Below are 16,114 nucleotides of genomic sequence, written 5' to 3'. Positions count from 1 at the left end.
CCTGCATATCTATAGGGAGGGGGGGGGGGGGAACTGCCCTGCATATCTATAGGGAGGGGGGGGGGGGGAACTGCCCTGCATATCTATAGGGAGGGGGGGGGGGGAACTGCCCTGCATATCTATAGGGAGGGGGGGGGGGAACTGCCCTGCATATCTATAGGGAGGGGGGGGGGGGGGGGGACTGCCCTGCATATCTATAGGGAGGGGGGGGGGGGGGAACTGCCCTGCATATCTATAGGGAGGGGGGGGGGGGGGAACTGCCCTGCATATCTATAGGGAGGGGGGGGGGGAAACTGCCCTGCATATCTATAGGGAGGGGGGGGGGGAACTGCCCTGCATATCTATAGGGAGGGGGGGGGGGGGACTGCCTTGAATATCTATAGGGAGGGGGGGGGGGGGAAACTGCCCTGAATATCTATAGGGAGGGGGGGGGGAAACTGCCCTGAATATCTATAGGGAGGGGGGGGGGGGGGGGGGAAACTGTCCTGAATATCTATAGGGAGGGGGGGGGGGGGGAACTGCCCTGCATATCTATAGGGAGGGGGGGGGGGGAACTGCCCTGCATATCTATAGGGAGGGGGGGGGGGAAACTGCCCTCCATATCTATAGGGAGGGGGGGGGGGGAAACTGCCCTCCATATCTATAGGGAGGGGGGGGGGGGGAAACTGCCCTCCATATCTATAGGGAGGGGGGGGGGGGGGGGGGAAACTGCCCTGCATATCTATAGGGAGGGGGGGGGGGGAACTGCCCTGCATAACTATAGGGAGGGGGGGGGGGGGGAACTGCCCTGCATAACTATAGGGAGGGGGGGGGGGGGAACTGCCCTGCATATCTATAGGGAGCGGGGGGGGGAACTGCCCTGCATATCTATAGGGACGGGGGGGGGGAAACTGCCCTGCATATCTATAGGGATGGGGGGGGAACTGCCCTGCATATCTATAGGGAGGGGGGGGGGGGAACTGCCCTGCATATCTATAGGGAGGGGGGGGAACTGCCCTGCATATCTATAGGGAGGGGGGGGAACTGCCCTGCATATCTATAGGGAGGGGGGGGGAACTGCCCTGCATATCTATAGGGAGGGGGGGGGAACTGCCCTGCATATCTATAGGGGGGGGGGGGGAACTGCCCTGCATATCTATAGGGAGGGGGGGGGGGGGAACTGCCCTGCATAACTATAGGGAGGGGGGGGGGGGGGGGAACTGCCCTGCATAACTATAGGGAGGGGGGGGGGGAACTGCCCTGCATATCTATAGGGAGCGGGGGGGGAACTGCCCTGCATATCTATAGGGAGGTAGAGAGGTTGATATGTATGAAGGAGGGCAGAGGAGGGGGGGGCTGATATATGTGACTGGGGGAGTTTTGATGTGACGGGGGGGGATAGCTAGCTAGCAGAGTGGAGGTAAGGAAAATAGCTGCAAGGGGGATGGATGCAGGGTGGGAGGTAAAGAAAATGGCTGCAGCAGGGGTTAAGGAAATGGCTGTGCGGGGGGGGGGGGGGGTTGTGGTTAAGGAAAATGGCTGCAGGGGGTATTTAAAAAATAGAGCAGCTTTGGGGGGCAGAATCTCATGATTGTGTGGTGGTCACATGGGTGGTCTCAGCAATCACTAGAATACTAAATATTAGTGAGATGGGGCTGGTAGAGGTTTGTATGTTATTATAATACATTTTTGCATTTTCAAAAAAGGACGCCAACTTTCCAGAAGCCAGCGAGAGGATAACAAAGTTGCAAGAGAGAAGAGCAAGGACAGGTAAGAGACAATGGCACAATCTGTCTAAATTTGAATGCTGGAGAATACACCTGAACATTCATATTCAGGAGTGTTCCTATACACCTATATATTCGGAGGAGGGGGGGGAGGGGGGGCGCTGCGGCCGTATTAGCCTAGGGCGGCCAGAACCCTTAATCAGGCCCTGCGCCTGGACTATATCTTTCCATTACTACTATCAGGGGTTAGAGACCTTTCCCCCTATTTTCCCAAAGGCAGCAGTTCTCATTCATATATACAGGGAAGCGTGGAATCTTATCTATAAGTTTTTTATGTATTTGTCAAAGCCAGGAAAAAAATCTGGTCCTTAAACTGCATAAAAGAACACAATTCTGTGCTACCTTCATGGCAATAGGGAGACCGTTTCAGAGTCACTCTCTTGCCCTCAATTTTAAGATTTTGTTAGAGAGTGAAGTGAGAAGCAGCTTTGACTGACAAGATATCCCCTCCCAATGCATCTGTAATACGGACAGCTATATTGACTTTCGGTCAAACGCATCACACTAGAGAATCAGGAGTAGATTTTGCACATATTACCACTGAAAATACACCCTTATAGCACAGACATCTGTGTCTTAGTGACTAAAAATTTGTTGTCAGTTTTGTTCTTGTCAACTGTATTGTACCATTTTTTATTTGAAGTGTTCAAAGAATTGCATAGGTCTATATAAATTCTGCACAGCATATTTTTAACTGATCTGCCCATCTCAGATTTTCGTGAAATTTGGTAGGATGGTAGATGACAAAGTAACTTTCATATATAAAATGTTAGCCCTCAGTGATACACAGTGTTCATGCAACAGGGTTGCAAACATGACAATTTTTTTTTTTAAATTTATGCTTGCTAGGTCAACTAAAACTATAACCATAACTTTGCTTCTAATTATGTAGACCTTTCATGTTGGTCTTGTTTCGAAGCAAAGGGACCTTAGTTTAAAAATAGTCTTATATTTAAATATTGACCTCTACATTACCTGCTGTGGACACCCAAAACACAGAAAAAGCATTGCAGAGGAGAAAGCGGCATGACGTGTAAGTTTTCCTCAGCATTGTCCATCATCCTATGCTACAGAAAACTCGTAATCACGTGTTAAAAGTATTTCATTGATTGCGATATGTATATTTATTTTTTTTTAAACTCCTGTTCCTAAAGGATTCCCCTAATGAAACTTATACCAAAGAGATTGTATTTAACTGCATAACATACTTTATGTACAAAAAAATGAAACACTTTAGATATTCAAGGTCAAGGTTCACATGATGTGACCTTGAAATGTAGAAGTCAATATTTAAATATAAATCTATTTTTTTTTTTTTTTTTATGAAAACTAAGCTCCCTTAGCTTTAAAACAAGACCAACATGAAAGTTCTTCCACAATTAGAAGCAAAGTTATGGTTATGGTTTTAGTTGAACATATTTTGGACATGTTTGCAACCCCGTTGAATGAACACTGTGCATCATTGAGGGCTAACATTTTGTAGAAGTTACATCTACAATTCTACCAAATTTCTTGAAAACCTGAGATGGCCGGGTTGAAAAGGTACTTTTTTTGATGATTTGGTGTGGACCACCACATCTATTTTTTCTTTTTATAACAGGCTTTAAAGAAATAACCCATTTTCCCCAATCTAGTCAATTATCTCTGTCAAGTAGTCCAACTAGCTGGATATGTACAAAATGCCCTATAATAAAGCATGCCTAATCAGTTATACTTCATGTGACATCACCAGCAAGTTCCTTTTATGCGAATCCAAACTTTAGCCCAGGGGTCGGCAACCCCCGGCACGCGTGCCAGACGTTGCACGCTGACCACTTTTATCTGGCACGCCAACGCTGAAGCTGCTTCAGCAAAGCAGCCGATGATGGCCGAAACTGAGCTTCTGCACATGCGCAGAAGTTCCGTTTCGGTCATCACCGGCTGCTTTGCTGAAGCAGCTTCATTACCCATACCACAGTGAAGCTGCTTCAGTAATGAAGCAGCTTCAGCAAAGCAGCCGGTGATAGGCGAAACGGAGCTTCTGCGCATGCGCAGAAGCTCCATTTCGCCCATCACCGGCTGCTTTATTGAATCAGCTCCCAGGTTTCTCGAGAAAGAGGAGTCTACAAAGGTAAGGGCAGCAAATCAAGGGGCACATATACTTGGCATACTTTGTATTTGTGGGGGGCAACTGTGGCATGCTATGTATTTGTGGGGGGCAACTGTGGCATGCTATGTATTTGTGGGGGGCAACTGTGGCATGCTATGTATTTACGGGGGGCAACTGTGGCATGCTATGTATTTACGGGGGGCAACTGTGGCATGCTATGTATTTACGGGGGGCAACTGTGGCATGCTATATATTTACGGGGGCAACTGTGGCATGCTATATATTTACGGGGGCAACTGTGGCATGCTATATATTTACGGGGGCAACTGTGGCATGCTATATATTTATGGGGGCAACTGTGGCATGCTATATATTTATGGGGGCAACTGTGGCATACTATATATTTATGGGGGCAACTGTGGCATACTATGTATTTCTGGGGGCAACTGTGGCAAAGTATGAATTGTGGGCACAATTATGAGGTATGATGTGAACTGGGGCACTACTGTGCGGCATAACGTTTTTTTGCTGGTCCCTTACTGTTACTATGATATTAGCCTCATAAAATGAGATATATATATATATATATATATATATATATATATATAGCCGAGAGGGGAGGGGGCGGCTACAAATTGCCCGGACCTGCTTGGTGGCCCGAGTCCCCACTGGAGACCTATCTTTGAAAATAATTTTTTTATTTTAAAAGTCCTTTTTTTTTTTTAATTGAGTGCAGGGGGGATCGGTAGTAGCTAAATGCCCTTCAGCTCAGGTATCTTCAGACGTCAGGTCATGTGACTGCAGTGGTCACATGGTACTCGGCGGGCTGCTGGATATCTTCCCATGCTGTGCAGTGGAGAATAAGGTAAGAAGGTGTGCTGGAGAGGGGGCATGTGTGACTAAAGCATGTGGGCAGAGGGGACATATGTGAGCAAAGCTGCTGAGCAAGGGGGCATGTGTGAGTAATGCATTTTTCTGTAAGCGGGTGGCCTGGTGCTTTTCATCTGCTAGACACGCCCCCAATGATGCACTGCCACGCCCCCAATTGTACGACCACTTGCATGGTAAAAAAAAAAAAATGTTGCTCCGCGGCGGCACAACTTTTTTTTTTTCCATACTTGACTATAGAGGGGGACACATGAAGTTGCTGTACTGGGGCCATGAATTTCTCTAGGCAGCCCTGTGTTATATATATATATATATATATATATATCTCTCTATCTATCACACCCAACTGGCACACCTGGGCTTCACTAGATTTTAGCCGGCACTCTGATAGAAAAAGGTTGCCAACCCCTGCTTTAGCCTGTACATGACATGTGTACCCAGAAAAGTCAACCACAAAAGCTCAGTATTTTAGAGTGATGCTTCAGAAACACTAACATAATAAGATATCCATGTTCTCTACATGAACACCTTCAGATAATCCTTAAGAGTTGTTTCTAACATCTTAAAAGTATTGGAACAAAAAAACATCCTCCCCTACCAATTTTTTTCTGCAACAGCCACTAAGCTTAAAATGTAAATTTCTTAACATAATCAGCCATCACTAAAATGGCTTATAGATGTGTACATGGTTTTATGAACTGATCAGAACCATAATTTATGTGCGTTACATAATACACAAAAGGTAAAGGAGGCACTAACGGGCCTTTACTGCAGGAAAGTTTAATATAAGTTAAAACATTTTAATATCTAAAAGAATAAAACGTTACTGAGAAGTCTGCAGGAAACAGAGGATAAGAAATGGCCAGTACTCCTTACCTGTGAATGCTTGTTGCAAGTGAGGAGTCAAACTGGAGTGAGAGATTGTGGATGTGTGTGTAGCGGTCGTCTGTAACCCTTTTAGTAAATCTAAGTAAGTGAGGAAGACGGAAACAGTGACTTTACAGGAAACTACCCAGGCTAAAATAAAATGATTAGTGTAACCTACAAGCAAGTACAAGGATTGATAAAAAAAAAAAATGCAGTAATTAATAAATCCATAAAAAAGTAAAAAAAAAACAAAAAACAAGTTGTGTCGGAGCAACCAGTCAGTCATGGACAGCGCTAAATAGTCATTAATGGGAACATTTTAAATTGGCAAGATAAACATTAAGCTAAAAGAATCAATGAAGAAGTTTGGTCCATTTCAAGTAGGTCTGAACATTTTGGCCACACATGAGGAAGGAACAGATGTAGACTGACTGGTCAAGAACAGCGTTTCCAAAATCCAGTCCTCAGGAACCCTAACAGTACATGCTTTCAGATCACAAGTGAAATTATTAGTACCGCATGTGGATCTTTCAAAAATAATGAATACACCTCTGGTCCAGCAGAAAGATATGGAAAACATGCACTGGTAGGATCCCTGGGAACCAGGTTTGGGAAACACTGGTATAGATGAAACACATCACAATTGCCCCATGTTTCTGCTGGTGGATGGCCAGCTACACAACCAACATACAATTGGATATTAAGCCCGTCCGATCAAGACCAATATATTTTTGCTATGGTTTAGTTAAATTGTTTTGGCGACAAGTCATATTGGTTGATACAGGATATTTGCAGAATTTTCACAATCTTCGTCAGCCAAAGCAAGAGCTACAAAACATGGCTACAAAACATCTACTTTTACATGATTCTTTATTTTTGATGTTTTAGACCTGTAAAGTTAATTAGGTGAAACATCAACATAAGTAATAGCTGTTTAACACTAACAAAGCTCTTACTCTGTGTGAGATTGTGGTGAAAAGCTGCTGAGGTAGAACCCGGGGACGTTACTGCACCAGCAGTGTCACTTCCAAAGCTGAGCAGCTCCAAAGGAAATGGGAATGGCATGGTGACCAGTCCGCCCAACATGCCAAATGGGCTGAGTGAGGCTGTTGTCACATTTGGGGTTGTTACAGATAGTGGTGATGTCATGAGGGTCAATGGTGGATTTGCAAGTAGAGATGCAGCTGCGGACTGGAAGAGAAATTGAATATTAGTGCTATAAAGTTTCCGAGAAACTACAATACACAAATCTCTCTATATAGATCTTTATCTATATGCATCTATCTCCATCGATACATATATATTTGTGTGCAGATAAAAACAGATATATAGATGTGTGTAGATATCGCAACAAGTACATCAAGGTCTGGCTTACATAGGCTGTTAAGCTCAAAGTGAAGAGCCACATACACAGGCATGGACTGGCAAGGGTGGAGGTTCCCCCCTCTACCACTTTCCCTGGCATGAGTTGGCTGTTATGCATCCCTCTGAGCTGCCTTAGCTACCTCCCAAAATAAACGGTCTTGCTGAATCGATGGTTGCTAATTTTAGCACAGCAGGCTATGTCTGCACGAATTGCGACTAAGTGGCATTGGAAGTCAGCCATAAGGACACACAGTCACAGTTGCTGCAGCCCTTTCTTGTACAGTCAAAGCATCTTTATTAAAAAGAAGGAGCATTGTTGAGAGCAAAGTGACAGGCTAACTGATAGCTTATTACTAAACACCAAAGTTTCTTCTAATAAAAGACATAATTGCAGCATACCACTCAATAGGCATCCCTCACTACCCGCTCCTCCACCTTGTCCCATATGCTCTGGTCCGTGATACATTCAGCTCGGTCATGCAGTTTCCACAAAGTATTATAAATGTATTTTCAGCAGCACACATTCCCTAACCCACTATCATCTTAGTTTCACTAAGCCAAGGTCACTACTCAATCCCAACCTCAGATAAATATGTAGAATTCAACCATGTAAATCCTGGAGACCAGCACAACTTCTAAAAACAAAAGGTTTATTGCACACAGTATCAAAAAAAAATATAAAATCAAATAAACGCCATTATAACATTTTTTGCAGAGAGTGAAATATATATTAGCAGCAAATGAAAAGCATACTCATCTTGAGGTAGTAACATGGAGTATAGCTCATGGTAGTGTATGTCAGACAAAATATTCCCAAAAAGACCTGTGAAGGTATTGTTGTATCTGACACCAAGATGTTAGCAGCAGATCCTTTAAATCCAGTAAGTAGCGAGGTGGGGCCCCCATGGCTCTGACTTGTTTTTCCAGCACATGCTACAGATGCTCCATTGGATGGAGATCTGGGGGAATTTGGTGATCAAGTCAACATCTTGAACTTTGTCATGTTCCTCAGACCATTCCTGAACAATTTTTGCAGTGTGACAGGGAGCATATTCCTGCTAAATGAGGCCATTGCAATCAAGGAATACCATTGCTATGAAGGGGTGTAGTTAGTAACTGCCTCCGCCACCTTGCTTTTTTTCCCCCCATAGTGCATCCTAGTGCCATTTCTTCCCCATATAAACAGACATGTACCCGACCATCCACATGATGTAAAAGAATATGTGGTTCATCAGACCAGCCCACCTTCTTCCATTGCCCCATGGTCCAGTTCGGGTACTCAAGTTCCATTTGTAGACTTCTTCGGCGGTGGACAGGGATCAGCATGGGTACTATGACAAGACTGCAGCTACGCAGCAAGATGTGATGCACTGTATGTTCTGACACCTTTCTATAAAAAGCCAGCATCAACTGTTTCAGAAATTAGTGCTACGTTGGCTCTTGTGGGATTGGAACAGATGGGATAGCCTTCGCTCCCCGCGTGCCTCAATGAGACTTGGACACCCAAGACCCTGTTATCTGTTCACTGGTAGTCCTTCCTTGGACCACTGTTGATTGATACTAACCACTGCATACCAGGAACACCCCACAAAACTTGAGATTCTCTGACAAAGGCTAGATGGTTAGATGACTCTGTCAAAGTCGCTCAAATTCTTACACTTGTCCATTTTTCCTGCTTCCAACACACCAACTTCAAGAACTGATTGCTTACTGTATCCCGCTCCTTGACAGATGACATTGTAACAAGATAATCAAATGTTATTCACTTTGCTTGTCTGTGGTTTTAATGTGGGGAGATTATATTATATACACACACACACACTGTAGAGCTAACCTTCAAACTGAACTGTAACACATTCAAATGTAGTAGTACTTTTTCTGTATGTAATGCCAACTGCACATAAACAGCGAAGGTTAATATTCTATATGCATGAACTAAAAGAGTAACATATCTTATTGTTGGATGTACTTGTTATTTTTACTTATGCAGTGACAACGGCACAGTGCCACTTTTGATTTGAATAGATTTTAATTTAAAGATGTGCTGTTATTCTGAACATTTACATTGTACAATATCTGACATGTGTTTTTATTGTTCTAGTTATGTGCTATTTAATATACATTTTTCATTTCTCTCATGTGTCTACAACATAAGGAAATTGGAAGAATCAAGCCCAATTATGAAATCAGCCTAATGAATAGGCCAAGACCGCTGCTCTATAAGCGGCTTTAGCAGGGCCAGGCCCAAGGCAAAACACTGCAGACAATTATTAGACCATATGGAAAATACTGGTTAACTACAAACATACACTCAGTGCCTACTTTATTAGGTACACCCCCCCCCTTCTTCTTCTTCCAGAGCAGCCTTAACTTTCTGTCAGTTGGACTTAACAAGGTCCTGTCAACATTCTTTAGAGATTATGGCCCATGTATCACACACTTGCTTCAAATTTGTAGCCTGCACATTCATGCTGTCACATCTCAAAGGTGCTCTACTGGATTGAGATCAGAGACTGAGGAGGTCATTGAACTGCACTGAACTCCTTGTCATGTTCATGAAACCAACTTGAGCTGGCATGTGCTTTATGGCATTAAACTCATAGAATTGGAAGCAACCATTAGAAGATGGATGGCCATTACGGAGTGCACATGGTCAGCAACAATACTCAGGTGGGCTGTGGCATTAAGTGCTCAATTGATATTAAGGGGCCTAATGTGTGGCAAGAAACATTCCCCATACCATTACAAAACCAGCCTGCATCATTGTTAGAAGGCAGGATGGATCCATAGATTCACGTTTATGCCAAATTCTGAAATTACCATCTGCTTGTAGCAGCAAATAATGAGGTTCAGACCAGCAACATTTTTGGTGGGCCTGTGCAACTGTAGCCTCGGGTTAACTGACAGGAGTTAAACCCAATGTGGTCTTCTACTGCTGTGGGCAATCCACTTCAATGTTCGACATACTGGGCATTCAGAGACACTGCATACTATCAATGTAATATTATTTGGGTTACTGCTGCCATCCTGTCAGTTTGAACTAATCTGGCCATTCTTTTATGTCCTCTCTCACAGAAATGCGGCTCATTAGAGGCCATCTTTGTGCACCACAACCTAAACTTTAAAGACCGAAAAGCAACAGTTTAAGATACTAAAACCATCCCTTTTGACACCAGACTACTTAATTGCTGGGCCTTTGGGGGAGGTGCCATCCCTGCACAGCATCTCCACCATGGCAGGCTTGTCACACACTCTAGCCAAGGTGGAAACAAGTAGCAGCTTGGGAGTTATTTTTCTCCTTTCTTTCCGTCCTATTCCTGCAGGGAGGTAGTAGCTTATGTGTGGTAAGGGGTGGGTGTTTTGATTCCAGTCTCTTCCTAGCTGGCCTGTGTATATATTACAGATCCATATTCTCACTTGGATTGTGCACTGCAACTATCTCCCTCCCCCTCCCTAAGTTTGGGAACATTTCCAAGGCCCAGCTGAGAGGAAGAACAGTGGAAAGTTTGCCCTGGGAGCATTGCAAGAGGACCAGAATCTACGCTCGCAGATGGAGAACCCCCACTGCTATGCAAAAACTTTGGCCGTGACTGTTGCACACATTTCTAAGCAGTTTTTTTGCAAGCAAGTTGCTGTACAGCTATCCTCCATCCTCTGCCCCTCACTCAGAAGCCACTGAGTGTAACTGTGCCCCCTACTCCTAGGACACAGGGACCTCCACGTCCCTCCCTTGTTGCACCCGTGAGCCAATTTTTGCTCAGGGCGATGGAGGGTTTGATGCAGGTTTTCCTCTCCTTGGAAAGGATGTTAGACTCCAATTCCACATCCTAACCCCAGAAGAGTCATCTCCCGGCGGTCCTTCAGTCTTAAGGGTCCAGCTCTGAACGTTCCTACCAGGAGGGACAGGTGGCTGAGGATTCTGGAGACACAGATGTAGTACTGTACTTGGTTTTGATAAAGATAGGTGTGTGCGCACTATCAACAAAGTATACTCAACCTAGAAGTAGGGATACTTATATGTTCACCAACAGGAAGCTATGCTTGTAATGTTCCAATGTCTTGTTGATCGTGATCTGTATTGGTGTCACAGGACACATGTTTAAATGTTAATTGGTTATTAGAAAAACCATTGTACTAGTGTTCAAATCCAAGAAATGTATTTGTGATTTCACACTTAAAAAAGGTGTCCACTACTGTCTTGTAAGAAAAGGGCAAACTGGATCTAACCAGTATAGAAAAGGAAATGGAAAGCCCAGATGCACAACAGGATCAGTGCATCAGCCATTCCAGAAACAAAATTTCAGGTCCTGAAATGCCAGCTTACTTAAATAGTACCCAATACCAGAGTCATCCACAACAGTAAAAAGGCAACTGCGGGATGCTGGCCTTACAGGCAGTTATAAAGGAAGTCATATCTGGAACTGCCAAATAGGAAGAAGAAAAATAAAAAAAAATTAAAAAAGGGTAAAATGGACAAAAGAACACAGACATTGGATGGCTGAAAATTTGTATTATGGGCCAATAAGTCTGAGATGTTTGGCTTGAAAAGGAGAGCAACTGAAAGTTGGAGGAGTGTTTCATGCCTTTTGCAAGCATGGTGGAGAAAGGAGTGCAAGGAATAAAACTAGAAAGGTTACCCTTATTTTATGTCATCATGCCATTTCCTGTGCACAGAGCTTTATTGGTGCAGATTTCAGCATGCAGCAGGACAACAATCCTGAGCACACTTCTAAGCTATGCAAAAACTATTTGGTGAAGAAACATGGAGTCAAAGTAGGGTCTTGGATTAATCAGCACAATCGCCTGATATTAACCCCTGTAAGATGAGCTTGACCAGGGAAAAACGCCCTACAAGCTAGTCTCACCTCTGGAAAGAGATGTAAAAGTCATTAGGTACAAATTTCCCCTGAATATATTCAAAATCTGACAGCTAGAATGCCAAATGTCTGAAAAACGGGATTTATACTTACGATAAATCTTTTTCTCTGAGTCCATCTGGGGGACCCTCCTTAACCATGGGGTTGAGTCGGGGGGGGTGAGGGGGGAGTCTGGCACCTGACAGCATATCACCCCCGCCAATTCCCACATACCTCAGTTTGATTACAAAAGCCATTAGGAAGATAGGCCAATCAACCAAGACACACCACTCGACAGAGAGGGGAGTGGAGACAAAACAACGAAAAGACGGGGGAGGGTCAGAGTGTCCCCCAGATGATCTCAGAGAAAAAAAAGATTTATCGTAAGTATAAACCCCGTTTTCTCTTTCACCCATCTGGGGGACACTCCTTAACCATGGGGACTTACAAAAGCAATCCCTCTGAAGGGTGGGACCGCTCTGATCTCCTTGCACGCAAAACACTACGGCCAAAGGAGGCGTCCCCAGACGCAAATATATTAAATTGGTAGAATTTCGTCAGGGTATGGACCGAGGACCAGGTGGCTGCTCTGCACAGCTGGTCCGCCGTGGCTCCATTACGAGCCGCCCAAGACGCCCCAACCGACGGGGTAGAATGGGCAACAATACGTTTCGGCACAGGGAGATTAATACGGACATAAGCCTCCCTGATAGTCAGGGTAAGCCATCTGGCAATAGTTTGCTTAGATGCTGGCCATCCCCGTTTGGAAAAGTCAAACACAAAGAGACTGTCTTACGTATCATTGCAGATCTCTTAACATATATACGTAATGCCCTCACTACGTGCAAATATTTATTTGTCTTTGTTCCAGGAGTCTGAGGGTCCTCTCTCTACGGGACCCTGTAGGGCAGGTTTTACCTGCAGCCCCAAGGCCTTGCTAGGACGTCCCTTACCAGTGGATCCCTTGTTCTTGTACAGAACTCTGGGACTTCCCTGTCTTTTGTTCGGTTCTTGTCCAGCATCCACCAGCTGAGGACCTACCTCCTCCACTGGTACCTCAAACACGGGAATGCCCTCTGGGGTGGGACCCTGCCCAGGGTAAGGTCACAAAAGATGTCACCATCTTTCCCAGCAGCATCAAAGACCTGGCTACTGACAGCCTCTTGTCTGACAGGATCCTGCCTGTCCACTCCATCTAGGACCTCAACTTGTCCTGTGAAGACAACCTTCTGCTGCGTACCAAGAACCTCACTAGTCTCAAGAAACTCATTCTTAGACAAGGGATTCTCTGTGACCCTTTCAGACTCTAGAAGTTTGGTCATAGACTGAACAACTCGTCTACCCTTAGCACCCTGAATGGGTGTGACTAAAACCTTTTACCTTACTGGAAAATCTAAGCCTGTATAGCTTCATCTGAACGAAGCAAATCGACAGCCCTGAGCTCTTTCTGATTTGACAGAAGCCAGCAAGGTAATTTTTTTTCAAAACCTGAGGTGAGCTGGTCCCATGAATTCTATCACAATATTCTGGACCTACTCGTCTACCTAGGACCCTGTCTGCTGCCGGCCAAACCCAAGCAGCCGTCCTCCCACCCCACCCTCTGGAACCAGAGGTGGGTGATAGTCATGCCGCTGGTCTATCCGGCAGCTTGGCGGAAGAAGCTCTCCGCGCCACAGGGGCAAAGGATGACCTTCCCCTACGGGACTGTCTCCTGGATTCCATGGCCCCTGGACTGGTAGTCTGGCCTCTGCCAGACCCGCCCCCGTAAGGAGGCTGTCTGAAAGAACTAAACCTAGGCCTAGCCCTAGGTCTTGGGGTATTTATAGGCAAGGATGTCTTCTTGCCCCCTGAAGCCTGTAAAATCCAAGAGTCTAATTCTGGACCAAATAACATCCCACCGGTATACGGGATGGTTTCTAATGATCGTTTAGACCAGGGTTGTCCAACCCGCGGCCCGCATGCGGCCCAGCACGCCTGTAACTGTGGCCCAGAAAGAGTTTTGGTTGTGGCAAGGGGGCAGCACTGTTAATGGAAAAAAAAATCCTGCAAAAAAAAGAAAAGAAAATACTTATCTTGCGGTCACGCGGTCATGTCAGTTGGTACTCCAGCTCCCTCCCTTGTCTCCTCCTCCGTGCGGCGCTCGCAGTGAATGTCGGGCGTGATGTCATCACGCCCAACATCCATTGCGGAGCGCAGCACAGAGGAGTCACCCGTGCGAGAAGAACAATCAGCAGCACAGAATTGGAGAAAAGAAGAGAAGAGGACAGGAGAACAAGGTAAGTTAAGGGGGATTTTTTTTATTATTTCAAGGGACGCTGACCAGTGAATAAAAGTCACCTGGTGCTGGAGCATCATGGACCTTATCTCCCTGCTACATACTTCTACTTGTAATACTAATGGGGCATTATATGTTATTCTCTTTGGCCCATTATAAGTTGTTATCCCTTAACTAACATAGTGGTGTAATTATCAAAACAGGTCACAATTTGGGGTCACAGTGATGTATATGTCAGGTACCGCAGGCCTGGTCAGGGCACCCTGATATACAATGCCTGGCACTTTATTGATATTGCATCAAAAACAATACAAAAAGTGATTATAGTATAATAACTAGAGGATTTTTTGAACAGGGCGATTGAAAGGTAAGTATAGGGGGATTTGAAAAAAAAAAGTGATACATTTTATATATATAATATATATATATATATATATATATATACACACACACATATATATATATACACACATACACACACATACATACATATGTTAACTATGGTTTTTTGGATGATCAGCTATCGTTATTGTTAGTGTATCTTATGCGTGGCCCAAACCAACTCGTAGTCTTCCAATGTGGCCCGGGGAAGCTAAAAGGTTGGACACCCCTGGTTTAGACTCTGAATCCGCATTCCAAGCCCTTAACCATAACGCCCTACTAGCTACTACAGCTGTAGCTGAAATAGACGAAGTTATGGAGGGCGAATTATGGGCCGCTTCATATACATAGCCTGCTGCCTCCCTTAGCTGCATGGCCAGAGGCAGTAAATCTGAATCCTGCAAGGCAGACTAACTGCCCTGCCCAGACTTCCATGGCCCTAGCTACCCAGGTAGAGGACAATGCTGGCCTGAGGCTAATACCGGCGGCTGAGATAGACTTCAGCAGGGATTCTAATTTCTTGTCAGTCGCGTCCTGTAAGGTCGCTGACCCGGGTACAGGTAGTGTAGTCTGATGAACCAATCTCGCCACAGGTGTATCTACCTTTGCCATCTGTTCCCAACGGGTCATATCCTCCTCCTGAAGGGGATACAATACGCCAAACTTCCTTGGCATAGAGAACCTTTTATCTGGATATTTCCAAGAGGCCTCTACAATATCCCTCAACTGAGGGAGGGCACCTGACCACCTGCTTAGAAGCCTTCTTAAAGAGGGAGCGGTCCAAGGACTTCGTCTCCTCTACTTCAGCAAACCCCAGGGTTTGACGAACTGCTCTTACCAGGTCGTCCATACCCTGGTGCCTAGAGTTTCCTTCTGACTCTATAATGGACACATCTGAATCGTCCAATAATTCCCCCTCCTCCTCTGAGGAACTCTCAGAGTCTGACACTGACCACAGCGCTTTAGCTGTTTGTCTACGTCTTTTAACACTAGGCTTGTGTCTGGGGTTCTCCAGTAGATTGGTAAGCCGGTCCAGGCTTTTAGCCACCGCTGACCAACCCACCTCTCCCATCTGGGAAACCCCCAAGAGGGCTGGGGAGGGAAATACACCGACCCCTGGTGAAAATGACTCATCTGTCATTCCTACTGTTATACCCTGAGAAACCACAGATGTAGCTGGGATCTCAACTGGTTTAGATAACAGATTTACAAGGGTATTAACTCCCTGTGTTAAGGCAGCCGCCCACTCAGGAGGATCTACCGTTATGGTGGAGGTGTCTATAGGCTGTTTCACAGGAGCCACAGTGCAGGCTGCACAGAGCCCCCCCTGATCCAGCCGTTCACTTGTTAGTTTAACATTACATTTTGAACAGACATTATGTTTGGTACGTGTTTTGCTTTTATCTGCCATCACAAGATAAGAAAAACTATAAATCACGTTTCAAAATTCACAAACACTCCAATTTATCAGAAAATACAGATTAGGTTATATTAACATATCATAGTATTTCTGATTTAAATAAGACAGGCTTGGAGAACTTTATAATTTTCTCAAACAGTTCCCTCAACACATCATTGTCTTATAATATACATGTCTACACATGCACACACATAAGAAATAAAAGGG

General features: G+C 44.9%; 1 protein-coding gene across 3 annotated transcripts in view; it reads right to left on the bottom strand.

Moving 5' to 3' along the window:
* UBN2 (ubinuclein 2) overlaps positions 1-16,114 on the bottom strand; it is an 81,217-nt gene that overhangs the window by 21,346 nt on the left and 43,757 nt on the right. For all 3 annotated transcript variants that reach the window (XM_075182883.1, XM_075182884.1, XM_075182885.1), the window contains 2 exons: positions 6,567-6,801; positions 5,620-5,709 (listed from right to left, as the gene is read on the bottom strand). In XM_075182883.1, coding sequence (XP_075038984.1) covers positions 5,620-5,709; positions 6,567-6,801 — 325 coding nt within the window. The remainder of the gene's footprint in view (positions 1-5,619; positions 5,710-6,566; positions 6,802-16,114) is intronic.

The sequence above is a fragment of the Mixophyes fleayi genome, chromosome 8 (assembly GCF_038048845.1).
Source record: "Mixophyes fleayi isolate aMixFle1 chromosome 8, aMixFle1.hap1, whole genome shotgun sequence".
Taxonomy (NCBI): Eukaryota; Metazoa; Chordata; class Amphibia; order Anura; family Limnodynastidae; genus Mixophyes; species Mixophyes fleayi.
Note: the sequence above shows the minus strand (reverse complement) of the source record. Positions and strands in the feature narration are given on the sequence as shown.